Below are 27,900 nucleotides of genomic sequence, written 5' to 3'. Positions count from 1 at the left end.
GGGGTCCCCTGCTGGAGCTGCTGCCCCCGCGACCCGATACCGGATAAGCGGTCGAAGATGGATGGATGGATGGATTCTTCAAACAGGAAAGAAATAAAGGCAGTCCTTTTGAAAAATGCCATATTAGAATAAATTATGAGTAATTGAGTAACTGAGAAAGTGGAGAACCTGGCAACCTGCCTTCTCAACACAAACAATATTAATTTGCAAAGGTACAAAATAAAATAAACTGAAATATTTTTCTTTTTTGAGAATGCATGCGTGGCCATCTTGCGCATGTGCAGGACGGATCGTGCAGTGTCGTGAAGCATCGTAAAACACAATTATCATCTGCGCATGCGCAGAACGGATCGTGCAGGCAGGACGGATCGTGTACCGACAATCCCCAATTCATTATAAATTCCCATATCGGCTCCAATCTGCAACTTCCTGATCCAATCGGGACACCCCTAGAAGAAAGTAAATATAGGCTAATTTTGCAAATAAGATTATTTTTATTCACATACATGCATGCGAGACCCCAAAAAAACTAAACCATAAAGCCAATGTAACTATCTGGTTAAAGTGTAAATTGAAAGCATTGAACTGTTGCTGTATGTAACGTACATCCTAGCAACAATCTTTATGATGTAATCAATTTGTATCTTTATTCTTTTATCCCCCAAAACGTGTATATGAACATAATTTGTTACCCTGTGTACGGATGTGTCTTTACAGGCTTGTGTAAACACAGTCTCACACACACACACACACACACACACACACACACACACACACACACACACACACACACACACACACACACACACACACACACACACACACACACACACACACACACACACACACACACACACACACACACAGTCCTCACAATTGAATTAAGCTGAGGTTTAAAGTGCTTTTAAAATAATTTACAAGAAAACATTGTGATCCATGGAGTCTTCAGGACACACCCGCCCTCTCCTGTTGTTATTCTCATAGCAGCAGCTGAAGTCAGATGTATTTAGCCTTGATTACTCAGTCTGCTTGCCCCGTACTTCAGGCAACACACATTTGGAATACGCTTATCTTTTGTTCAGTATTTGAAACTTAAATGTTTTCATATTACTATGATACAGTAGCTGCACTTAATTTAGCTTTACCATCTGCCAAAATACTACAGAGTAACACAGTGGAAAGAGATGTTACAATTATTACAGGCATAATGTGTTTGTGTTCGTCGCTATAGTGGTGACTCTGTGTGTGCTTATTGCATTACATTACATGTCATTTAGCTGACGCTTTTACCCAAAGTGACCTACAATTGCTTTATGGCAGAGGTTGCATGCCTCTGGGGACAGTGTCTTGCTCAGGGACACATTGGTTGATGTATCACATTGGGAATCAAAACCAGGGGCCTGTTGCACGAAACTAGGATAAGGGATTAAGCCGGGATATTCAAGTTATCCTGGATGAATTTAGCTAGGACTCGGTTGCACGAAACCAGATTGAATTAAGCCATGGAGATTTATTCTTTGCGGCTAGCCTAGTCCAGAGCAGGCTAACAGCCAGGCTAAGATTAATCCTGGAGTCTCATGTGTCAAATCAGCTGCGGCTCTGATCTGAAATTACCCAGCTAACAATTTTTGGTTCCCAGAACGTTCTGGGAACGTTCGTTTTTGGTTGTGGGAACGTTCCCTGAAGTTTTTTTTTGGTTGTAGTTTGGTTGTCTGTAGGTTAATTGGAAAGTTTTCTTAACGTTCCCGGAACGTTCGTTTTTGGTTACAGCGAACGTTCTCGGAACGTTCCCCTAACGTTCTCTAAAAGTTACAACCTTTAGAGAACGTTCCGAAAACGTTGCAATCTTTAGCGAACGTTAGGAGAACTTTCCCTTAACGTTGCAACCTTTAGAGAACGTTAGGGGAACGTTCCTTTAGCGTAAGTAGAGGTGAGCATCGCAGCGTCCGTGGTCTCAGCTTCAGGTTACAGGACGCGCTCCGAAGATTAAGTGTGACGATATTAATGTAGCGATATTCCCAGATGATATTAATGTAGCGATATTCCCAGATGATATTAATGTAGCGATATTCCCAGATGATATTAATGTAGCGATGTTCCCAGATGATAGTAATGGCAGACTGGTCAGAGACCAATACAGTCATGATTTCATTTTCTTGTTGCTTATCCTTGTCTAATAAAGGACAGTTTGTGTAACTCTTTAATATATAGGCCTAATGTTTTTTTATTATAGCTTACATTGGTTTCATTACCTTCTAAATAAGTCTCACATCACCTGAGTAATAACGTGGCCTTTATACAGTAGCCTACATAGGCCTATGTAGTTTACATTCGTCACACCGGGAACACCACAATGCTTCTTAATCTTTTAATTTTGGTGCTGTCACTTGTCAGAAGAATAAAAAAACATGAATATTGCTTAATCTTTTAATTTTGGTGCTGTCACTTGTCAGAAGAATAAAAAAACATGAATATTGCTTTTCATATGCTCACAGCGTGTGTTGAAGCCCCTTACTTCTTTTCTAGTTGTTGTCCCTTTCTGTTTGTTCTGTATGAACATTAATTGTACAAAGAATTAGGAATATTTTATAGAGATTAGTGCGTGGTTGTAAAACATGTTCTCACGTTGTGAATAAGGGTTTGAAATTAAGTCTATAGCCTAGTCCTTAGGTTACATTTCCCGAGGAACATTATTCCCTCTGCTCTCTTTTAAGGCAAAGGCTAAATACTAATACATTTTATTTATATAGTGCTTTACATGGCAGGCTAGTCAAAGACACTTTACAGTCAAACCAGCTTATTTATTACATAAAAACAGAAACATGAAACTAGCATGTTTAAAGCGATTAAAACACAGTGTTGCCTACACCCTTTGTAAAAATGTGGAGTCACTATAGGCTAAGTAGATATTTTTACACCCTACACATTCAGTCGGTCCGCTGTGTTGGGCTTTTTTTCTCCTTTTGATAAGAGCCGTATTTCCCTTTTTGCACAGTCTTCTCCTCCTCGTTACTTTCCATTAGAAGCTGCTGCTCATTGGGTGAAACATATGGCGCATGCGTCTTCTCAATTCTGCATCAGTAAATCTGGGATCGATACCGTGGTCTATCTGAGAACAGTGGTTGTGTCATTTTGCTTGTTTGTGGCTATGTGTTTCTTGTTTTATGTGTATGTGTTGGATTGCTGTAGTGCATCTCATGTTTCAAGCCGTCAACCTGCTAGGGATCTGTCACATTTACATGTTGGACTCTGTACTCCTGTTGATCAATGTGCGTAGTCCCTTTTAAATAAAGAAATCTAAAAAAAAAAATGCTGAAAGAAAACTTCCATATCAAATATGAAGTTTGGAAAAAAACTCCCTTTCAGTGAAAATACGTTTTCAGCAGCAATTTCAAAGAGGGCACTGATTTATCTGGTTTATGGTTTACAGTTAATCAAGCAGATCATTTCCTGTACATTTAAAAATTCTATAATTGTCATTGCCAGCATGCTTATTCAAGGCTAAACAACGGTGAATGTGCATGTTGGAGCAATGTGTCGTCTGTCATTGGATAGGAGAATAAAACCAAAAATACTTCATACATCTGACGAACGTGTCTGCTTAAGATGTTAATATTCTTTTAGTTGCTAATATCATTCTATTGAATACTTGTGCTGTAGTTTTTACATCATTCCTGGAAAGTGCAATGTGCTTCTTGCCCCTATGGTTGTGTGTTTTGTGTGCTTTGAGCGCCACTGTGTGGTATAGGTGGAGAGTTTGTGAAGAATGCACATTCCATCCGGTAGTTGGCCCAGCCTATACCATGCATCCATCAAGCCATCTATTTATATTAGGCCTAAAAGTCTAATATTTTTAAAATCTTAAGATATGCCATTGTAGTAAGATTATTTCAACAGGTTTACAATACAAATCAACCAGCATCAAGAATATTTTACAAAAGTGTCAGTAAATTCAACAAATACACCTGATCACAGCTCAAGAATCATGAAAATAAACCATGAAAAGAGTCGGCTGTTGAAATAAACAAAATGACATAATCTAAACCCACTGTCACTTATTAAACTAGTTTCAAGAAAATGAGACTTTCAGGGCTCAATAATTGACATGTCTTTTGCACTTTTCGCAGCTGCAACTTGATGCTGAATAAGTGAGACCCAAGGTAGAAACTTTGTAACAATCAGATCATTCGAAGCAATCCTGTGGAATTTGACACAGGGGGGGGGTTATTAAAGACTAAAACACACACCTTGAAAATGTTGTCTTTGCTGACATCCAGTAAAGACTAACCACCTTCCTCCCAGTTGCTCTACCTTTAAAGATCCTGACACACCAACCTGATAACTGGCCGTCGGACAGTCGGACAAGGTCGATGACTTGATTCGGTTTAGTGTGTTCCGTGCGTTCCATTTTAGCCGACCTGACATGCTTAGTCAGAAGGCGGGAAATTTAAGTGTAATGGAAATTATCTAATCTGTTGTACTGCTGCTCAATCTTTTTTCTATATCTGCAGTTTCTACTTGTTTACAATTTTTTTCAGAAGAATGTCTAGACAGAAAGTGAAATACACAGGCTTTTAATCACGCTCACACCATGAGTTGTATTTTCCTTTATGATAACCAGAGCTGATTCAAACCAGTTCCCCACAGAATTGCATATATTCCTTCTGCTTTCTAGTTCCTTTGTTCATTCATGAAGATTACTCTGTGATGTATTGAACCTTTCTTGCAAGAAATAAAAGTCTTAAAGCTTTGGTTAAAAGCGTCTTTTATTTCAGACCTCACCTACATATTAGAGTATCTACCATGCTTTATACAGGAATGTCATTTAAGAACTGTAAACTTTTGTTTTGTCAGACATGCACTAGTGTGTATGTAGCTACATCTCTAAACACCAAAACCAGGGATATTTCGTAGTTCTGAAGCGTAGTATCTCAATGAATATTATACAGTATATAGGGCATTTTGCTAGTGGGGATGACAGGATTTCAAGAATATATATAAAAATATATACACACTGTAAACAGCAACAACATAGTAAGTTATAAATTATGATAGTTATTTTAATTATGGAGCACAGCACAAAGGGTGCTGGAGTAAACAGTATTACATAAATTTTAAGATTTTCAGAACTTCTTGTCAGCCCTTAGCTTAAAGGCCCTAACACACTAACCTGATAATCAGCCGTCTGGCGAGGTCAGTGACTCGAGTCTGTTTGGGGCGTTCCGTGCCGTCATCCATCGGAAGGGGCAGTCAGCCTTCATTTTGGCCGACCTGACATGCTCGGTCGGAAGGCGGGCACTGCTTGCAGTCAAACTCAAATGACCAATCTAATTGGTGGAGTGATAACCTGGAAACGAGGAGCATTATGAGCGTGACTAGTCTCTCTCGATATCTGACAAAACTCTTATAAACTGACCTTTATTTCATTTCGATGGCTTCCGACCGTGATGAAAGAGATCACATTAGTCTACAATCGTAGACATAGGTATACCTTGTTACCCCCACATTATTTACCAAATACTTTTTTTAAATATCCTACTTGTTCGTTAATAAATGTTACTTCTTATGAATTCACTTGACACACACCAAAGTATTTACAATCCATTGATTGGATTGTAAATCCAATCAATGGACCCAACGTTCAATATTTTGTTCCAAATGCTTTTTGTAGACTCTACGGGCTTCTCATTTGACTGTATGAAGCCTCCACCCCCCCAACCCAATTGAATGCAAGCTTCTCTTAACATTACGGTGATTTGTTGACTGTGCGACAGTAAGTCCCGTGGTTATGACGCAATTGTTAGCCCACCAAAAACGTCTGCTACGGAGCCATAACGTGAGGTATAAGGTAAAGGAGCCTTTCACACATTGTCATGTTTCTTGAGAAATAAACAGACAAATACAGTCTTGAAACGCTTCAGATGTAAAGTTAATCAATGTCAAAGTGACGTCAAAATGAATGGACGATAATGGAATGCTAACGGCAGGTGATGGCTTTGTAGCATTAAAATGGCGCCATGGGAGCCAAGCTTAAAGAGGAAAGGCTTACCCCTTGCCTGTAACCCTCTAACAGTGCCGCTGCTACCACCACACACAGAAATATTTAATTTCTCAAAAAAGTAACACTAGCTATGTTTCCATCCACTTGTCAAATTATCTTAAGTTTGGTAAACAAAAACTCATGTGACTTCAGCTGGTGAAAGTGTGTTTCCATCCAATGGCTTTAAAGCCAAAACAGACCTGTTTTGAAATCAAATTGGTATATTGAATTGATTTTAGACATTTTAAGGCGTTTCCATTGATTTTTGCAGCTGTTCTAGATAGTGGGTTTACAAAGTAAAGTAAAATTTTGTGACTTTTCTGCTTCTAAATCTTTGCTTTATTGAAAATGATCTATTACTTGCATATTATTGCTTTTAAGTTTGTATTTATGGATGAATATTTTTAATTTCTACAAAGATTTGCACATCCCAATACTTTACAAAGTGGATTTTACTTTTTAGTTTTACTATAGTTACATTGTGATGCTTGTCTTATTGCTATTGAGATTTAGTAATAAAGTTAACGTTTCAAAAACAATCTTTTGTGGGGGTCATAATATAATTATTCTTTTATGCGAATTATGCATAAACCAAAATGGCAAGCAGCAGCACTGCCCTCTAAAGTATAACTTTGTATAGCTAACAGATAGATGCATGCTTTAGTTATTTTGATAACTTTATTTTAAGGTTTTGCTTGAACGTTTTCCATTTCTTGTTGTATATTCACATCATAAACATATTTTTTTGATACTACATCCTCCAGCCAGTGTTAAAGTGGCAGGTAGCTATTGCACTGTTCTCACAATTTGTGGATCTTGTAGCCGGTTTACTGATCACGTAGTGTGTCATAATGTTTTTCTGCCCATATTAGATGAGCGATGTGTATGTCATTGTCAATATTATTAGTGTCCCAGCAGTACTCGGGGGAGAGCAGCCTGGTTGGTTTGTGAAGCCAAAAGTACTTGTTTAGATGACTCTCATCATGCCACAGAGCCTCCACATCGTTTAGTTTGTCCTCCATGATACCCAGAAAGCAGTGATCTGCCAAACTCTTCACATGTTCCAACAGGCCTCCGAAGACAGCAGCATGGTAGTAGTAATCTCCGTATTCCATGTTGGCTTTGGAATTGGGGTTTTTGTCATAGGTCCACCTTTCCTTTGGAAGTTTGTAAAAGTAGGCGTGTATCTGAGCTACAGAATCCCCCAGAGCCTCTGAGCCAAATCTTCCCTTAAACTCCTGATCCACATCTAAGCAGAAGACGTAATTGCAGTGGTGACGAATATCCGATTCTATGGTATCTGATATTGTTTTCATGCGCATCATAGAGATGTCCTGCCACCTGGAGTGCTTTTCCACCTGGATAACCTTCAGGCTTCGCTGAGGACCAAGCTCAATGTTTGGGACACTGTCTGGTTCATCCGTGAACACGTAATATCTCACTTTTAATCCAGACATGAAATGTTGTTCTGCAGAGGTAAGGAAAGTCTTCAGATAGGCATCCAGGTACCTTAAGTAGGGAAATAGAACAAAACATTTTCATACTGGTTTTATTTTTATTTGACAATTGTTATGCATGTGCTGATGTCAGCTGACCTTTTAGTCAGATTAAACAGTGGAGCCAGTAGCCCAACCTCCGTTGTCCTCATTACTCTAATCATGTATGGTACATTTGCATTATGGTTTTCGCATAAATGTGTAGATGTTTTAGAAAAATAGCTGTATTCAAAACAGTTCCCTCATTCACTCACTATACAGAGTTTATTAAAGTGAACTATGTAGGGAATGACAAAACTAGATTTTGGACACTCACTGTTAATATTGTGTTTGTGTGAGGCTAGAAACTAAAATCCGCTCCATTTTTCCTTTTCAACTTTCACAGGTGCATCTGCTGCTTCTCCTCTTGACAAACATACAAGTTGCATTGTGGTTTACGGGATTAAAAATGTACAGTACAATGTACACACACTCAAATGAGCTTTGCATTTGGGGTATTTTATAATGGACTATATAGTGAATGCTAACCACAGAGAAATCGAATATGACAACAAAAAGGGGGAACGATTTCTGTGATAGGGAACAGTTTTAAAACACAGCTATTGTCTTTGACCACTTTGATGTGAAAATAGGCAAAAAAAAGGGATAAGATTTGGGCCGGAGCCATGTGAACACAACTAAAGGATGAGTGAATTTAAATGTAAAATATAAGCAAGGATCCTCTAACATCTAAGGAAAAATCTGTGTCATCAGGTTGAGCCTAAATGTTATTTTCTTCTCACTCCACATCAGTTTGAAATTCAGCTGTAACCAACCTAAATGTTTTGTTCAAAGGGATTTAGGGTTTCTTGATTTTCACCCAGGTTTGGAAGAAGGGTTCATAACACCAAATCTTTTGGCAAAGTCCTTCCAGATTCAGAATGAAACTGCTAGTGTAAAAGTGCTGATATTATCAGCAGTCAGTGTTTATGGAGAAACAAACCTTCCCACAGCAAACACGGTGAGGGCCACAGATGACTGGTTTTGGATATGTGTTTGGTCATAAAGAACGGGGTCAAACATGCCCTCCCAGATGATAGGAGCTTTCCAAGATGTGCGCGTTTCAACCCCGTGTCTGGCCCTGAAATGGAAGATCAAAACAGATATGCATGTTGAATAGCCATATTAGGAGGAGATTTCCAGATTTTGAGCTGCTGCTTTCCAGATCCTCTGCCCCGTGCTTCCCCAAAACCTGGCTTTGAAGCCCATCCCTGGTACACTACACCTGCTGGGCTTCCAACTCCTCAGAGGGGACCGCCTTACAGTTCTATCAGGGAAAAAACTCTTACTTTGAAGTCTTACTTCACCCGACCTTTTCTCTACAACACTGCAAAGGACGGTCCGCCTACCTCTGGCTTTATATCCACTGTAAAGAATCATAAACCTTTAGACCCATCACACCCTGGAAACAACCTGTATCAACTTCTCTCCTCTGGCAGGCACTTGTTGCCTGGAGTTTGTACCTTCAAGGTTTGGAGAAAATCCGACAGCTAAATGACATGTAACATGATGGAATGAATACTTACCCAAGGAACAAAAATTCGAAAAGTCAAATATTTGGTTCCTGCCCTACAGAGCTCTTACCTAAAGTCAAGCGTGTCATCTAGATTTATGCTCTGTCTTATGTTGCCTTCACTGGTCACCTCACTGGTCTCCAGCAGGTTGTCCTCAGGGATGAAGCTCGCTAAATATCTAGCATAGAAAAATGATCCTCATGAGCCCAGAATAGAATCATATTGAAGTGACTCTAGCCAGTAAATCAAATTGGCTTGTATGGGCAATAACGAGGACTTTGTTTACTCACCGCAAATATAAGGAAGTAAAGCTGACAATGAGCAACACATGACAGCAAACGATTCCAGCACTTTTATCCTTGATCACACTGAAACAATGCAGAAGCAAACCAACACACCTTAACATATGGTTATTTATGACATGAATGACATGATGTTATACCGATTGTGCAGAGATTTGGTCAGGTAGTATGGGGAAGAAAAACTAAATGGGTTGTTGCCCGAAGAACAAAATTATGTTAAGTTGTGTAAGCAAAAAATTCACTGTTACTATAAACACACTAATACCATACCTACATACCTTGCATGTTTTGAAGGAGGGTTATTCTACAGTTTCTCATGCAATTGACCAATTCATAAAAAAAAAAAACAAGGAAGAAAGTATCCCTATTGGTATTATAGAGACAGATAGAGAGTAGTTAAAATTTAAAGGGGAAAAACTGCATGTCATGAAGCAATGTACCAAGCTACTTTGGATAGACCTGGGTGGATTAAGGTGTCAATGGACCCCTAAACTCATCTTTGTGTGGGGCCCTCTCTTGTTCAAAATTGTGTTCCAATACAACAAAAAAGTAATTTAGTGCCATGCTTGGAATATTACATGACCCACATGCACGTACTCGGATGCACTCACAGTCATTGAGATAGCCTTTACTATAAAACAGCAATGCCACATAAAAAGGCATTCCCAGAGCATCTGTAAGCTGCTTACAGCTTTCAGCTTTTTAAACCAACAGAAACAACATCTGCAGCAGGACAGAACACCCCTTTTGTTTCTTTAGGGGATTTTGGTGTTTTAGAAGTGTTGCTTTAGTTTTTGCTCTCTGCTATCAGATGTCATGGTTTGCCTCTTTGCAGTCCATTAGCAGTGATTTGAAAGCCAAATTGGACGAATAAACCACATGAATTGGCGGTTGGACATTAAGCAGCAGATTGGGTAGATGTGGTCTACCCAATCAGCTGCTTAATGTTTGAATGTGACTTATCGGCCAACAGGTGTCACATTTTTTTTTCTCTCAAGTAAAATTTAAATAAACCACATTAGCCTGGCCCACCTGGGGCCCTGGGCTGTACAGCAGCTTAGATCGGCCTGTGCATTAATCCACCCCTGTCCACAGACCGTTACGTACATCTTACAACAGGAAAATGTATAAATAAATAAATTAAAAAATTAAGTTCACCGGGTTTTGGGGAAATGTTGCTGCATTTTTCAGGAAACAAAATCTTGCTGGAGGTGAAAGTATCTGTTTCCTGGTGGATTAAATGACACCTTGAAAGAAAGGGGACACCAATACTGCAATGAAACCAGTTACACAACATGAGCCCACCAGTTTCTTTTATAAAACCCACTCTCTCTTTAAGCCAACATGACATGAGAATGACAGGAGAAATTCAAGCTGTCTGAGTTGAACAGAGAAAAAATAATAATAAAAACAACAACAATAAGCACACTTGGGCTGGGATTTTATTGATTTCATGAGTAGAAAACATGACCAATTTCTTTTTAAATTATACATTTAAAAATTAAAAGTAGAAAAAAAAAGACGTAAAATGTGCGTTAGGTTATAGATTATAAAAAAATAAATTAAAAAAAACAGTCTAAGGGGGCCTCCTTTTTTTCAGCCAGAGACACGGGTGTTGAGGATGACACTTACCTGCGTGCGGATCGGGTTTTCCAGGTTTAAATGCAAAGCGCGCCAGGACATTAACAGGATTAGTTGGCCCTTGAGAAACTTTGTTTCAAATGGACAGAGTGTCACACTTATCACAGGTAGGGGTAAAGATGGACGACGCCTCTCCAATGCCTTCCACTGCTGCGTATCAATTAGTGATTTCACTTCCTCTCAGCAGTCAGCCGTTCATGTCACGTTACAGCGTGCGTCAAAACGGACGCCGCAGAGAACAGAGAGATAGAGGTTGTAGGAGCGGGGGTTTAAATGGAACGCACCTGCCCTGGTTCAAAATGCATCAACCATAGAATCATCCTCGTTCACCCACGAACGTGGCAACACGTTTTTTTTGCTAAACAAATGTTATAAATAAAATGTAGGCCCACTGCTTTTGACAAATCATTAGAAATACCTGCAGACTCATTTCAATGAAGCTTTGAACCTGCAAGAGTTTGATTTTGAAAGTTTGTGATCGGTATCATGTTTGCTCAGAACTATTATAGGTTTTATATTATTTTGCTAAAAACAAATTTCTTCCATACGTGGATGGGAATAAAGAACCACACAAGTACAACAATCTAAGTAAATATTTGACACTAGACTACGTACACATTCATATTGCATGTTTCAATAAAATATTCAGTTATCAATTAGTTTTTATTAAAGGGATTCATCACCGTTTAGCATTAAGCTTAGAAACCCGGTAGTATTTTCAGATGACCGTGCATCCCTCCCTCGTGTCCCCCTGAAACAAGACCTCTGTATTGTATTGGATAAAACCTCTGATGACGCAAAATAATGAGTTTTGCGTCATCGGAGGCATTTTTGCCAAGGGGGTAAACCAATAGATCGTTAAAGAAATGGACCAACAGATCCTGTTCCTCTGGACTGAGACCAGTGAAGGACTAGAAGCACTTTTCCGGTGATAGCTAAGCTTTGCTGCGCAGCCTCCAACTGAGCTTGAAGACGTAGACGCGACGTAAACAACGTGTCTCAAAGTTGCAAGTCTTCGGGTAGCTGTGCCAAGAGAGGTCTCAATCATTCCCAATCAGCAGAGACAGAGAGCATAGGTATATGATAAAAAGATAACATGGGCTTAATTATTGCTAACTAAAATGCTAGTTAACATTAGTAATTAAACCTAAACAAAACCTTACTCGTCTAAAGTCTATTTTTCCAAAAATGGCTGCTACGGAGCCATAACGTGAGATACAAGGTAATGCAGCCTTTTATATATTGTCGTGTTTCTTTAGAAAGAATAAACGGGCAAATGGAGTCTTTAAACACTTCAGATGTAAAGTTATTCGCTGTCAAAGTGGAGCCAAAATGAATGGAAGTCAATGGAATGCTAACGGCGGGTGATGGCTTATTAGTCTCAAAATGGCTCCATAGGAGCTAAGCTTAGAGAGGAGAGGCTTACCTCCTTGGGTTAGCCTCATAGACATAATATCAATGCTAAGCCTCTCCTCTTTAAGCGTAGCTCCTATGGCGCCACATAATTGGGTGTTTTTTTAGATATATTCAATTTCTGGGGAAATATACCTTTTAAGACACAATAAACTTGACTTAAAAGCCAAAATGTATAATTACATTTATTCATCTTGGTGGTCAACAACCAGTTTTCCTGATTACTGCCACCTAACCATGGATATATTTTCTTGCACCAAATGCATAACGTCAGTGCACTGTGGGTTATATTCTCACCTCTAAGCTGCATTTCATGACTATTATTTGATAGCTCCTCAACTCCTTGATCCTCTGCTGAACCGGAAGTTGTTCTGGCCCTCCTTGGTGAAAGCCATCTCAAAGCTCTTATTTTTACCCCGAGGACCGAAGAGAGATCATCGAGAAGCTATAACCAAGGATACAAAGTCTGTTTGTGTTTTGGTTTATTGGCATTTCTTTGAACCAATCACAGTCATCTTGGGCGGCACCAAGCGCTCGACAGAGCCACGGTTCCTCTGCAAAAATAGCCCCGGGAAGGAACTTGTTTTGGTGGAATGTGTACGTTCAAAAGTTGTTTTAACAGAAAACTCAGATTGGACGGATAGGATAGCTAGCTGTTGGGATTTACCCTGCAGAGATCTGAAGAGCAGTTAACCATAGTCCTCAAAAATCGGCCGGAGTTTGCAAATACAGCACAAGGAAAGCAGGAGGTAATGGACATCTAGTCGAAAAAAGCATGATCCGGCGGAATTGCACTAGAGTAATCCCGTAAGTGAAACGTTGTGGATTTACATAAACTACTAGTTAATTTACAATGGTATTCTTTCCCTAACCCTAACTAATCTCTCTCCCCATGCCTAGCTGGACACATGCCTTTGCCATCTTAGGAAACGCAAAAATTCACACCCGGATGAGGGCACTGCCATCTTGTCATTTTGGAGCCAGTATCTGCACGGTAGATCAGGCATCTGCACAACCTATCATAAGCAAATCACAGCTGTCAATCCTGACGTTTTGCCCTGCTTATAGAGCATCAAAATAATCAAACTAACCAAATCATCTTATGGCAGCCCCCAGGGGGCAATAAAGATGTTAAAGCTTTAGTTTTGGGGATCTTCCAAGCCATCCCTAAGTTGAAGTTTGCTGTTCCCCCTTACTGTACATCTGGTTCCAAACCTCTTCCACTGAATTTGGATTTTTGATCTCCAATAACTGCCAAGCTGTTGATAGGAAGTATTACTAAAAACACATCTACTAAAATGTAAGGCACCATATGCTTTTCTTGCATTTTACAAAAAGTTCTTTTAATAAAACATGTAAAAAATGTATAAAGTTTTACATAATATCTTTGGTAAACATAATCCTTTGGACATTCTTGACAAAGACAACCATTACAACAAACTTTTGCACCTTCCTCTTAAAGTTTGTCCAATTTGTGGCTTTTCTAGCCACTCTATCTAGTACCAGGGCTAGTGAAGAAGTAGGGTAATTTACACAAAGACACCATCCAAAGTGTTTACTGGCAAGATAAACAGATTCGGGAACTTGTGGCCAATTTTGACAGTCCTACTTAGTACGAAGTTTGTCATAATGTTTTGGTGCCCATATGAGGCGGGTGACATTTATGTCACTGTGGTCACTAATAACCTGGTCCCAGCAGTACTCGGGGGAGAGCAGCCTGGTTGGTTTGTGAAGCCAAAAGTACTTGTTTAGATGACTCTCATCATGCCACTTAGCCTCCACATTATTTAGTTTGTCCTCCATTATACCCAGAAAGCAGTGATCTGCCAAACTCTTCACATGTTCCCACAGGCCTCCAAAGATAGCAGCATGGTAGTAGTAATCTCCGGTTTCCATGAAGGCTTTGGATTTAGGGTTTTTGTCATAGGTGAAGGTATGCTTTTGAGCTTTGTAATACCATGCATGCATCTGAGCTACAGAGTCCCCCAGAGCCTCTGAGCCGAATCTTCCCTTAAACTCCTGATCCACATCCAAGCAGAAGACGTAATTGCAGTGGTGACGAATATCTGATTCTATGGTATCTGATATTGTTTTCATGCGCATCATAGAAATGTCCTGCCACCTGGAGTACTTTTCCACCTGGATAACCTTCAGGCTTCGCTGGGGACCAAGCTCTATGTTTGGTACCTTCTCTGGTTCATCCGTGAACACGTAATATCTCACTTTTAATCCCAACATGAAATGTTGTTCTGCAGACGTAAGGAAAGTCTTCAGATAGGCATCCAGGTACCTTAGGTAGAGAAGCAGAGAGAAAAACATTAGATGTTGCTCATAGCTCATGATAAGTGAAAAAAATACAAAACATTATGATACTATTGTTTTTTTTCTCTCCATCAATTGTAGAGCTGGGCAGCGAATACAATTTTTAATCGCGATTAATCGCATAATTTCCCGGATTAATCGCAATTAATAGCAAAATGAAATAATGAATTCAAAAGTAGTGTATATAGTGCGTTTTTTGTTTTGTTTAAAATGTTCTGCCATATGAAGAAAAGTGCCTTAACATTTGTTCTGCAAAAAAACTTACCAGCATTTTGTTTATAAAGTGGAAGTTAAATAAAATATTTTGTGTACATCTCAACCTAAACAATGTCAATATCATGTCCAGAGATGAATTCCATCGGGTTGGAACGTGTTAATAAACGACTCCTTCTTATGTCCACGTTCTTCTGTTGTTGCTCTAACTCTGCAGCCTTGCTGGACTGGGTTTAGAGCCCCACAACTTCTCTGCACTTCGCAGGACACTGTCAAACGCTCTGTTAAGCAGAGAAACTGAGGGACACTGTCCAACGCGCTGTAACAGAACTGTGACAGAACGCTGGAGACTGTGTGCAAAGCAGGGGACATGATCAGAAGGCAGAAGGCTCGCAGCAGTGATCAGATTTCGTATCTCGTATGGCCTTTTGTGTAGTGATCCGGAGAAGTGTTCCATCTCAACTGGAATGTTATTGCAATGTTTTATAAGCTGTATGCAACGCAATTTCATTCTGTATGCACTTTGTACAGTGCACTTTTTGTGCACTTTGGAATGACAGTAATAAAGTTGAAGTTGAAGGATCTATTCGTACTATCTGGGCTAACTGCGGTAACTTTTATTTGACACATTCCCCTGCTGTGCAACTTCAGTACAGTGTCCCGCGAATGTTTTAGCATAATGTCAGTTAGAGCATGTGAATGCAGCGCCCACTTTTCATCAGTATAATGCACTGTAACTCAGATATGACTATGATTCCCCAGTGAGTCCGGTAGTCGCCAGTAAGAGCAGCAGCGCGCACATGTTGTAGCGTGGTCGCTTTTGCAGTCCTCTCTCTTTCAAACAACTCGTGTATTTGTCTTGTGATGGTGCGTGTTAAGGGAGTCTCATTCCTGCCATTGTCATTGTGGTTCTCAGACCAATGTCCTCCACAACCCTAGGACCTGCAGTCTGTAGCTATCCACGTTGCTCTGGCATTTGTTAGCGTCTCTTTCCTTTGTTGATCTCTACCCCCCGCGCTGCAACAAACGTAGTCTGCCAAAGCCTCGCGCCACTGTGTGTGTCGTTGAATGATTTGCTGGTAGCAACTGTCAAGGTGATATTTCAGACTGGAAGTACTCCGGTGAAAAGAAAATTAAACTTTGCAGTGTTTACAAAGCCTGTGAGCAACAAACTTTTACAATAATAAAGAAATAATAAAACCTGCGTTAACGCGCGGTAGAAAAAATGTCGGCGTTAATTAATTAATGAGTTAACGCCATAATAACGCGTTAACTTGCCCAGCCCTAATTATTTGAGACAACTGACCACACTTATTCAAAATTCAAATTTCACTTCGTTTTTTCAGAAGTCTTCTTCCCCCAGAATAAGAAAAATGGATATTGAAAAGAGTATTCCCTGTATGTGTTTACGCTTACTTGGCCAATAAAACTGACTCTGATGGCAAAAGGCACTTTGCAACAACCGGTTCAGTTTCTCAGACTTTTTGAGTCTCTACTACTACAATTCAATCTGAACTAATAACAGCCACACACACAAACCTCTTCCCTGCAAAAAGCTTTATAACTTACAATTCCGTAGGCAACAACAACTCCAACTCAAGCGGCTGAGTGAGCAGAGAGACGGTCCGACCTGCAGTCTCAGGGCCGGAAGCTCGCAGACCAGGATTTACTCGAGAACTCACAAGCCCTCAATGACTCACGAGGCCTCGAAGACTCGCAAGTCCTCGATAACTAGTTGGATGTCAATGCTCAAACGTGAGTCAGTGAATACCGCTAGGCCTAGAGTAGGTTTGGTGTATACATGTAGTATGTTAAAATGCAATTAGTTCAAGTAGAAAGTCCGAAACATTTCAAGCTCACCTCGGCTCGGGCTCGGCACGCCGACAGCTCACGAGTCCTTGGTGAATTTTCGATGCTCGCGCGAGTCAGTCAATCCTGCGAATCAGCCGGCTATGTTGTCATGAGTAGATTTGATTCAGACGAGCGAGTGAAGTCTCTGCTCAAGCTCAGAGTAAAGCAAACAAAAGCCATTCTTTCACTTCTGAAATAACATACAATGTTCTGCACGTAGCCTAGCTAGGCCTACTGTAGGTATGGTGTATACATGTAGCAGGTCGTACAGACAGTCCATAACATTGCAAGCTCGCTTTGGCTCGCAGCTCTGGCGGATGTTAGTCAGTAGTACAGTACATAATACCAAAACAAACCTTCCCACAGCAAACACAGTGAGGGCCACAGATGATCTATTTTGGACGTGCATTTGGTCGTAAAGTTTGGGGTCAAACATCCCCTCCCAGATGATTGGAGCTTTCCAAGATGTCCGTGTTTCAACCCCCTGTCTTGCCCTGAAATGGAAGATGTAAACAAATGTTATGTTAAACAGCGATATAAGGAGGAAATGTTATGCTATGTGTAGATAATTTAATGGTATTTAATTTAGAATTGGTTCGATAGGTTAGTTAGCTAATGCTAGCTTGCTAATTCCACCATGCTACATAAATAAGCCGGACTTTTGCAACACATGAGTTGTCATTCATGTGTTGCAAAAGTTGAGGCGCTTTGAAAAACAAGAGAGTACATAGGTGATGTTGCAGTGATGGATTCGAGAGGTTGTTATTACTGAGTTGTGAATGAATATGGGTAAATGTTGCAGCTGTCATGGTGTTCATGTCATTATCAATCTACACATTTGTAAATACTTTTCCTGTGACTTCACGTTCAAAAGATGGGTCTGTGACCTTTCGCCACGAGTGCAAATTTCAATTTACAAGTTCAGATTTTTTTGTTATTACATCATATTCTAGAATCTCTCACATGTTGCACCATATTTGCCGTCATTTACATTGTTTTCACAATCATGAGCAAGTAATGAAACAAGAAGTGCTAAAAGGAATTTGTAGCAACTGTGCCATAACTGTCATGTCAAATATGTGTTTTATAGTAGTTATTTACAAACTGCCACTTATTGCCGAGGTAGTCTTTGTTGATGGGCATTCTAACCAAAATCCAACATATGTTTAAATGCTGAAATTATGACTGCTTAAATACAAATTTAAAACAGTTTGGTAACTTCAAGGACTCCAAATTTTAAGTTTGTATTTGTAAGACTCAACGATGACTTACAATTTTACAAAGAGCAAATGAGCGGGATGGCAGGTTAACAAGGGGGATGATGCCCCCCCCCCGCCCCCTTCAGATTGTCTGCTACTGTTAGGCGCCCAAATAAGTGTGTGTGGCGTGCCTGTTGTTTTGCTTCCGATTAAGCTAGATCCGGTGTGATGTCATTGTTTTTCTAACGTCACTGGTTGTTGCAACAGCATGTGAAAAAAAAAAAAAAAAATTGGTAGGCCAAAGAGAACGTTAATCTTGTGTTAAAAAAATTGACGCCATTAAAACGGGTTTGCGTTAATACAGTTAATAACATATTTTACTGACAGCACTTGCATAGACCCACGAGTCCATGAATGTATGTATATGTCTTCAGTTGCAATGCTTATCGGAATGAACAGAGTTGGCTAAGAGCATCACGTGAGATGATTTACAATGTTTTGTTTAGCTGATGCAAGTCTGTTTTTTATTAAAGTGATATAGACTAACATACAGTATTGTGATTGTCCAAAAAAAGCTGTGAACTCTACATAAAAAAACTTACAGTACATCCTTTGTATTTTATGTAAATAGTCTTATCACATTTTTGCAAAGTCAAGATGACAAGGATTTACTTCCTTTTTTGCAGAGCAAAGCAGTTTTGTCAGGACCATTTATGCAATGTTGTTATGCTAAAGTTTTGTTTTTATTTTATACCTCCAGCAGTGACATCTTGTAATTTTATTTGGCCCATGCTACAAAGTACAGTAGAAATGTAAAGGCAATATACTGGTTTACAATGCAGTGGGTAGGAAAAACCTACAAGACGTTGTGTTTTTGGTACATGAAATAGTTTGACTCAACATGCATTATAAACTGCTGCTGTAGTGCCATGATTCAGCTTGATTTTGTAATCATCAACTTATTAATAAGTGCACATCATGAATGGGTAGTAGGGCTTGCATGTGTGCAGAACTTTAAGTATTCAGCCCTGCACTGTCTACCCTCGAACACACCTCCCTAGTATCCAATTAGCTCCACCAGGACCAAACCCCACTTATTAGCTGAGCTTATTTAAAGCACCTGTGCCATCCTGGCTGCCTCTGGTGTTTTCTGGTTGTACGTTACTACTGTGGTAACTTTTTTGTATTTTGATTAATTTCAGATGTCATTGTTAAAGTGCCACCAGGCAGAACTCTACCTGTTTTGTCTGCTTGTATTTTATATGTGACCATTTGTTGGTTATATATCTTTACTTTGCTGTTGTCTTTTCAGTGGTGCTAGTGGCCAGCTTGTGGCAGAGGCTAGGCACCCCAGTGTGCGTCTCTCTGTAGTTATAATAGCACTGGGACACGATTTTCAGTGAACCAGTTTGCAGTGTCTATCAATGCAGCAAGCACATGTGTTGGGTAAGTTGATAACACCCTGGAACACCCTGAGTTAGATTACCTAGCCACACCTGGCCTCTGCCCACTTCCCCTTTTCATTTGATAATGTTAAGTAACTGAGAGTGCAGTTTTTTTTAAAGATGTACCTTTTTAAAGTGTCAGTAATAAAACATCTTTTCTACTTAAATGTGATTATCCTAAAAAAAAAATTATGGGTTGACGGTCCCTAGGTGGTATTGTTGGATAGTTAGAATCTGGTGGTGCTTACCCATGTGGAGACCCCACACCTTACCACATATGGAAAAAGCTTTGCTTTTATTTTGAAGGACACTTTTTTTTTTTTTTTTGTGCAAACTGAAAAAACTGAACTGCAATGTGAAAGAACTGCAATGTGTTCGACCTCTGTTGGCGAGCCACAAACTGGGATCACGAGACATTAGCATGGATATAAATGAGCGGCTATCCCACTAATGTCAGCTCATGGGGAAAAAGGTTGATACAGAGTGCCAATTTAGTAACTATCAAGTCAAATTGCAGAAGGGATAAAAGAATTACAGTGGCAATTAGTTTTAAAAGCGGGTAAAGTATAGCTATGTCTTGAGGGCAACAGAGAATTCACTCTGAATGATCTGAAGAAGACAACATAATTGTTGCTTTACCCAAGATTTGTTGATTACAAAAAATGGACATGTTTTTTTTCATACCAATTACAGAAAACTTTTTGACGTTATGTCGTATGTTAAGGCTGTTTTGTCTTTCAGTGTGAGGCTGTTTATCTTGCTAATGTGCTTTGAATATGGCTTTTAGATAAATTGACTTGATTTGAGCCAAAACTAGAACGTATAGAACAGATATATTACCCAAAGTTTATTGTGTTGTCTAAACTGATGAGCAGATCTTCCTTACTGGTCCCGTCATCGGCCACCCTCAGCCTGTTTACTGGGACGAGGCTCACCACATATCTATTGAAAAAGTTTCCATTAAGACACTGGAGTTTAAAAATTGTGAAATTACTCTTGCCAATACATTAGATGTGCTTTTGTGGCAATTCAGGAGCCTTCATACTGACCTTTTTTACTCACCTTAAATATAAGTAAGTGAAGCTGACCACGATCAACACGAGAAAGAAGAAGATTCCAATGTTTTTCCCCCTATGCCCACTGAAACAATGCAAATGCAAGCACACAAAAACAAGAGCGTTAAGTTGTGTGAACAATTCTGGGGTCTCATGTATAAAAGATTGCGAAGCTTTCATACCAGAAGATGGGGTACGGCCAACATTTGAAAAGTACCTACGTACAGAAATATTCACATGTATAAAACTGTGCTTAAGCCAGGTCATGCACACCTTTCCTTTATACATTACAATCAAGGTGAAATTGAGCGCACATGAACGAGCCAACGATCCTGCCTTGCCTCCTCCCATAAAATAATATAAAAATTACAATGAATGTGCAATGCGATTCAACTTCATTCTTGGTCCACTAACGAGTTATCCCGCTGCAGACGGAAAAAACAACAACTTCACCGACTGTGGTCGAGGTGTTCATTGCGGAGGTGGAGGCGATAATTTTTTTTCTCTTTGGAGGTTTACTGTCTCGGATAAGCAATAAAAGAAAATGCCAGGAGTGGCAAATGGTGACCAGACGGGGAATGCACCAAAGCATGGCAGAAATAAATAAAAAATTCCAGTGTCGAAGTGGAAATCAAAAGAATAGTGGAAGCGCCACACCAGATACAGAACTTGCATCTCAGTGTCACTCCAAATTACGCACAATAAGCAGTATGAACTTACTGATGTAATAGGCTACCATTTATTTTCTAAAGGCCCCATCTTACAGTTAATTTCCCGTCCCGTGTGGATCCGTGTGCCACCTGTGCGCCAAGGATTTCTGAGTCTCAGCAACTACAGACTCAGCCGACATCCCGATGGAGAGCCACCATGAGACCACGCCGCCCAGCCTGTCAGACATGCACTAACCCTAGTCGCGGGCGCAGGACGGGAAATTTTCAACTGACAATTTAGGGGACCTCGCCTAACCCTAACTCACAGACACTATTGCATTTTTCTGTGCCAACATTTTTGTTGCACAGTAAAATATTTCTTCTATGGGAAATACAGAGGATGACCGAAGTCTTTTCTAAGTGGATTTATCATTCCTTTCACATCCTCACAGGTTAAGTAGCCCGCAAATTTAAATGGTTAATAGTGTGAAAGATGTGAAACATTATCCACATATATGATCAAACTTTTATGGAGTATTAGCGGATATATTTATGTTTTTTTTCCCAGCTGAAGGGTGCTTTTTGCGTTATCCGACGCTGAGAGCACCAGACCAAGCATCCGTATTTTATGAGTTGGGAGTGAGAACAGGTTAAATCCTTTCATGTTTTGTAGAACGGCAATTCTACAGTTTTAATTATCTCCTCATCCAATTTACCAATTACAACAAAACGGGGGAAATGTATCCCTAGTGGTATCATATCGATAGATAAAGAGCATTTCAATATGTTGATTAGAAAAATGCTACAGAAACAATGTTCCTGGTCACTCTGGATAATCCACCGACCTGGTAATAGTACACCTTACTACAGGTAAACAGATACCATACATAAGATCAGACTACCAAGCTTGGATTTTTATCTCAATTGCCTTGCTGATATTTATACATGCTATTATTAAATATTTGTTTATTATTTGGCAAGAATGGCATATGTAAGATAAAAGATAAGAGACATAGATACCTCATAGCGTGACTGTACCTCTTGGCTGGTAGATAAAATGGCACCTTGAAGAACAAAAACACTGCACTGAAACCAGTTACACAACATAGAGACCTTCTTTTTCTTGCGTCACATAGTTTAGTGTGATGACAAAAAAACTTGTTATTCAGGTTCTTACTGAAACAAAAAAATCACATCCTTCTTGTCTTCTTTAATTAACTTTTACATTTAAATTTTAAACTTTAAAAGTACAACTGCAGGGAAACAAAGAATGTGGCATCTAAGGCAATTATATAACGTTTTTCTAGGTTTGTAGGTTCAAGTTACTTTTCCCACCAGACAGGATTTGGGAAAAATTTCCGTCTTAACAGACATGTGAGTAAATCAGATTTCTTTTTTCACACATCACCAGCACGTTTAATAAACTTAAAGCTGTTAAACATGACAACGAGGTAAGAACAATAGTGTTGTTAAAGGAAGAAACAAAAAGGGAACTATTTTATGTAAAGTATTTGAGGTAGAGAAATGTAACTTATTCTAAATAGTCAAGGTGAGCCACTCTTTTCCTGGCAGACAGTGTTGATCATTTACCTTAATGCAGGTGAGTTTCAAATATAAATCCACAAGGCGTGCAGGCTTGATGTTCCTCTGGTGGCTTTGTTTGGATTCTCCAAATGGCCAAAATCATTCCACTACTTCAGGGATCTCCTTCTGTTTGAGTGTATGCTGTTTAATTTGATAATGAAACAAAGGACAAAAGGGGAGTGGCCGCATTAATATAGTTACGGTTCAGGTTTCAGATTTAGTGTCACTGCCCTTTAGTAGTAAGAATTCTCTTGAAAGAGGAGAAGCTGAAGAGTATGGTGTTATTAGCAGTTATATGCTAACTGCAGTGTTAGTACAGGTTCCTCCTGCACCTGTCCTGTGGGTGTGGGTGGATCATTTTTGTACAAACTTGTTATGCTGTGATGGTTGCCATTGGCTAGGTCACCAGCACACAAAGCACAAGTTACCTGGGTTTTGTGTTCATACAAAACACGTAAAAAAAATGAATCATTTGGGATGCCTTGGCAGCTCATGGCAAGGTAGCTTCTGGTAGAGCGCGAGCATCTATAGAAAGAGTCCTCAACTCAGCGTCTGCGGGTTCAATTTCGACCAGTGGCCCTTTGCTACATGTCATTCCCCATTTCTCTTCCCTTTCAATTTTATGCTGTACTGTCAAAAGTAAAGGCCTAACATGCCCCAAAAAATAAGTGTGTGTGTGTCTGTGAGATCCTCCTCTATGACAGATTGTATTCTCACTAGTTGAAATGGTAATTGAAGAATTGGAGCTCTACAATAACATTTTAACAAGATAATATTTTGATATTTTTCAAGCTATCTACAACTTTGATTTTAGTGGTCAAAACCTTAATATCAAAACATCATTTTTAATTTTTAATTGGCAGTTTAAACCTTTAATAGCTAGACTGGATATGTATTGCAGAGATCCATAATCAAACTATTGCTTGTCAAAAAGAACAATTCAGAAATACACAACGTCATTCTTACTAGTACAAATGACAAACATTCCAGATATCTATATTGTAATGTTGACTGTCCAAAATACATTCTGACGAGTAAAAATGTCAACGTCAAGACATTTATAGATGACGCGGGTGCATGGCATGGGACATACAATGTTCTTTGATATTACTTTTAGTTTAAAAAATGTAGTACATTTCACTTGTACAGAGAGTTTAGTCCCAATTGACAAGTGCTAATAGGCTCGTTTGAGATGAACTACGCCTCGCCTGTAAAGCAGACGAGAGCAGGCAGCAGCAGCGGGGGCGGGGACAAAAAGCTGCGGTAAAGTCGGACAGTTTCCAGCCGATTCCAGCAGCCTTCAGGCTGGACAGGAAGTGACCAAAACACTGTGGTCCAATTCCGATTTATTAAATATAATCAGACCTACATATCAGCTGGTACACAGTCTCTAGTTGTTTTAATTATGACAGAGTAGCTGTCAAAGTGCTCTACATGCGATGTTGCTGATTTTAATTAACAATGGACTGTAGACGATCCGTGATCTGAACGGATTTAGTCACTCTGATTTCTAAACTTCACTATCAGACCAACAACACATGTTCTGTACAGAATAAGTCTTTAAATCAGACAAATAGCAATTAAAATCCCTCCGATTCAAAAACAAAAAAAAGTTTACATCAAACGACATCATGTTGTACACCAATTAGGTGTTAAATCAGCTGAGAAAGTGGCGTTTCCCAGCATGCCCTGGGTCCGCCTGGCTCTTGCAGTCCGTGAAAAGCAACTGCGCCACCTGCGTCTCAGAACTGCGGCCGCCTTGCTCTCGTGAGATTTCCGTTGCCCACCTGCGCATGACGTAAGAGCATGTTGCACAACATACAGGTAGCACAAGAAATCTAATTATTATTTTAACTAAATTTTATTTGCATAAATCGAAGGTTTTGAAAAAGAAGCCAAGCTTTTTTGAGCTGGCTCTTAATCTTAAACAATACATTGCCTCCATTTCCACCTGTACGAACAAGAAAGCTGTTAGATCATATGACCTCTGTAAGCTTTACAGAATATTTGTATGAAGTGGTTTGCTTATTTTTTTCCTTTTTTTCTTCTTTAGTAACCCCCTGGCTCTTTTAGAACATAGACTTCTGAGATGTGCAGAAGATTTTTCTTTCTACTGTATGTCCATATTGTTCAATAAAATGTAAATATAAAAAAAAAACAAAAAAAAAACACAGGTAGCACAAGAGAACGCTGACTTCCTGTTAAAACTGACATGCCTAATTACCCCACAGGGTGGAGCTGTTGCCTAAGCTGTACAACAGGATACCCTGTAACATCTCCCTTCCTGTTGTAAGATTTCCAAGCATTAGCTGGCATTGTCAAACAAACTGAATGAACTTAAGTACGATTGTACCTGTTAACTATGCAACTACAACAATTTGGCCATAACTAAAGACAGAACCCAAAATTTATCTAACATAGCCGTTGCACAAATACTGATATGACAGATGAAAACAGTGTTCTTGTTTTCATGTGTTCACTGTCCTTATTTGGTTTGTCCAACTTAAAGGTCCAATCTGTCCTGAGGCTTAATCGGCCTGCCACTCCGAGAGTATGTGTGGCCCTGTTCATCTCGGTGTGGCGTGCTACTGGTTTGTGATGAATGGGGTGGCCCCCCATGACTGGTCCCCTTCTCTACATTGCTGTTCTCGCTGGCAGAGTCCCCCTCTGATGTATGTGCGTCCCCGAGATGCTCTGTGGGACATTCTAGTTGCCCTGATGACGGAGCCCCCTCCGCTGGTCTAAGATCCACTCTGTTGCGACGGTATGTCGTGCCCTCCACAGTAACAATATAGGACCTGGGACCCGCCTGCTGCAGGCACCCACCATTTCTCCACCGGCCAGTCCTGTCCCCAGAGAGTGGTTTCATCCTGACGGACATTCAGCTCAGGCAGATCTTTAGCAGATTTGTCATAGGTCAATTTTGCCGCCTGACGTTTCAAACGTTTGCCTGGTATGTCATTGACGACCCGGGGCAACAGCAGCTGGTCCGTCACAGGGAGGTGTGTCCGCAGCCTCCGCAACATCAGTCGCTATGCTGGACTGCAGTGCACTCACTCCGTTGCTGTGTTTCTCCAATGGAGGATAGCTTTCCATGGGTCCTCGCCAGCCAACGCAGCTTTTTTACACAGGTTCTTTACAATCTTTACTGCCGACTCTGCTTTGCCGTTGGCTTCTGGGTGTCTTGGTGATGAGGTAACATGCTCAAAGCACCACTCTTTTGCAAATGTCCTGAAAGCACCACAAGCAAACTGACATCCACAGTCAGAAATTACCCGGTCTGGCATGCCGTGGCGTGCAAATTGAGCCTTGCACCTCAGATATGTAGTTTAAGCTGAGAGGTCAGGAAGCAGATCGACCTCCCATAAGTCAGAGTAGTGGTCCACTACGAGCAGGAAATCCTTCCCAGCCTGATTGAACAGGTCTATGCTCACTATCTGCCAGGGACGTTTTGGGAGTGGGTGAGACATCATGGTCTCCTTCTGTTGTTCATGTGCATACTCATTGCACACAGAGCATTGTTGAACAAAGTCTTTGATTTCCTCCTGCATGTTGGGCCAAAAGAGAGTGGCACAGGCTTGCCTGTAGCAAGCCTCTCCCCCTATGTGGCTGTGGATCCGTCTCAGCATTTCTGGCCGCAAAGTTTTAGGAACGATAACGCGCTGGCTTCTGAAGAGTAGGCCGTCCTGTACACTGATTTCGTCTCTGATGGCCCAGTACCCTCTGATTACTATGGGCGTCTCCTCTCTGCAGTCCGGCCATCCCTCAAGCACGACTGTCTTGAGCATCTGAAGACACACATCTTTCTCTGTGTGCTGTCGGATTTGCGCGAGGCGTTGGCTGGTGATGTTCAGATACTCTGTCTGCTGAATTGCTGCGGTGTTGTACTGTTCCTGCTGCAGGCTGCAGACCATTTCCCGCCTGTACTGTGTGTCTGTTCTCTGTGGTGGAGTAGTGGCTCGGCTGAGCGTGTCACTGATGTACATTTCTGGGCCTGCCTTGTACACTACTTCGAGGCAGTAGTTCTGGAGCGTAAGGAGTATGCTCTGGAGGCGCTTTGGTGCACTAAGGAGGGGCTCACTGAAGATTGACACCAACGGGCGGTGATCTGTCTCTGCTGTAACATCACCCCTCACATAAAGGTAGTAGTGGAAGCGCTGACAAGCAAACTTAATGCTCAAGCACTCCTTCTCAATTTGTGCAGAAATTTTGCTCTGTTTGGGATAATGCACGGGATACTGTATTTGAAGGTGTGTACTCAATTGAAGTTGAAACTATTGGATCTGGTCTAACTGCATGCCAATCACTGCTCATGCACACACATTCGTTCTTCCTTGATGGGGGAGCGGCTTAGACCGTTTTGGGCTTTAGCAGAAAGGGGGGAGGGACTGAGAAGTTGACGATGTTCAAACGTTTTGGCTAAGCCCTGGATCTTCACAATCCTACCTACAGCACCTTTAATTTATTCAAACTGTAAAGATGAAAAGTTTGTGTTTTCTGTATTGGTGTTTGACGCTAGTGTTTTTACTCTCAGTGTGTTCTGAGTGACATTATGGTGTTTGTCTGCATTGAACTTGTTTAAAGATGGAAGTTGTTACGGCCCCTGCCTTTTAGGTTAGTCTAGACTTCTAGCCAGAGCATGTGCAAAATGTTTGTGTATGCAAATTCAGCTGTGTGGATGCCCAGAGAGGATTGGCCTGTTCTCCCTTTTTGCCTTGGTTCCTCCACATTCATCCATTCCATGAATATATTCCAATATTCCCATAATGTTTCATACATTTTTGGTGTTATTTAACATTTCATTGCAGTGTATAGTAATTTAAACCATTTCCACTTTTCCAATTATTCTCAACTATTTTCCATGGTTCGTGTGCTTTTCATTTTGCATCGTTTTTTATTTGCATCATGTTTATGTATTTGGCTGGGTTGTGTGTATTTGCATCGCGTTTGTTGAATGCTGTGCATGTTTTGTCAAATGAATAAAGTTGTTTTCTTAATTTGCTTGTGTTTTGTCTATTAGCATGTGTTTTTCAAAGTTGCAGGGCCACCGTATTTATTCATTAAAGCCAGAAATCTAGTTTAGCTTTAGCAATTGAGCTTTTCAGCATTCATGAGCATTTTCTGCAGGAAATGCAC

At 40.3% G+C, this 27,900-nt stretch overlaps 2 protein-coding genes across 2 annotated transcripts; both read right to left on the bottom strand.

Annotated features, from left to right (window-relative positions):
• Positions 1-6,708: 6,708 nt before the first annotated feature.
• LOC117948445 (N-acetyllactosaminide alpha-1,3-galactosyltransferase-like) lies at positions 6,709-9,495 on the bottom strand. The gene is made up of 4 exons (XM_034878076.1): positions 9,380-9,495; positions 9,160-9,267; positions 8,519-8,656; positions 6,709-7,549 (listed from the first exon to the last, which is right to left on the bottom strand). Exons 1-4 carry the CDS (start codon positions 9,493-9,495, stop codon positions 6,868-6,870), a joined length of 1,044 nt encoding a protein of 347 aa, XP_034733967.1. The 3' UTR covers positions 6,709-6,867.
• Positions 9,496-14,032: 4,537 nt separating this feature from the next.
• LOC117948437 (alpha-1,3-galactosyltransferase 2-like) lies at positions 14,033-25,790 on the bottom strand. Its single transcript, XM_034878062.1, has 5 exons — positions 25,591-25,790; positions 20,538-20,615; positions 20,316-20,417; positions 17,188-17,325; positions 14,033-14,735 (listed from the first exon to the last, which is right to left on the bottom strand). The coding sequence occupies exons 1-5, from the start codon at positions 25,788-25,790 to the stop codon at positions 14,051-14,053; spliced, it is 1,203 nt and encodes a 400-aa protein (XP_034733953.1). The 3' UTR covers positions 14,033-14,050.
• Positions 25,791-27,900: the final 2,110 nt, after the last annotated feature.

This window comes from Etheostoma cragini, chromosome 1, assembly GCF_013103735.1.
Source record: "Etheostoma cragini isolate CJK2018 chromosome 1, CSU_Ecrag_1.0, whole genome shotgun sequence".
NCBI lineage: Eukaryota > Metazoa > Chordata > Actinopteri > Perciformes > Percidae > Etheostoma > Etheostoma cragini.
This window is presented reverse-complemented; position numbering and strand designations above follow the sequence as displayed.

What these genes read in the sequence shown, in the direction of transcription:
- LOC117948437 (XM_034878062.1), bottom strand. Translation starts at nt 25,790, where the DNA reads ATGTTGCGGAGGCTGCGGACACACCTCCCTGTGACGGACCAGCTGCTG. An exon ending in TTCACTTACTTATATTTAAG is followed by an intron (nt 20,418 to 20,537) that starts GTGAGTAAAAAA and finishes CTTTTTCAATAG; the next exon opens with ATATGTGGTGAGCCTCGTCC. An exon ending in GACAACACAATAAACTTTGG is followed by an intron (nt 17,326 to 20,315) that starts GTAATATATCTG and finishes CTTCCATTTCAG; the next exon opens with GGCAAGACAGGGGGTTGAAA.
- LOC117948445 (XM_034878076.1), bottom strand. Translation starts at nt 9,495, where the DNA reads ATGTTAAGGTGTGTTGGTTTGCTTCTGCATTGTTTCAGTGTGATCAAG. An exon ending in TTTACTTCCTTATATTTGCG is followed by an intron (nt 9,268 to 9,379) that starts GTGAGTAAACAA and finishes TTTCTATGCTAG; the next exon opens with ATATTTAGCGAGCTTCATCC. An exon ending in GATGACACGCTTGACTTTAG is followed by an intron (nt 8,657 to 9,159) that starts GTAAGAGCTCTG and finishes CTTCCATTTCAG; the next exon opens with GGCCAGACACGGGGTTGAAA.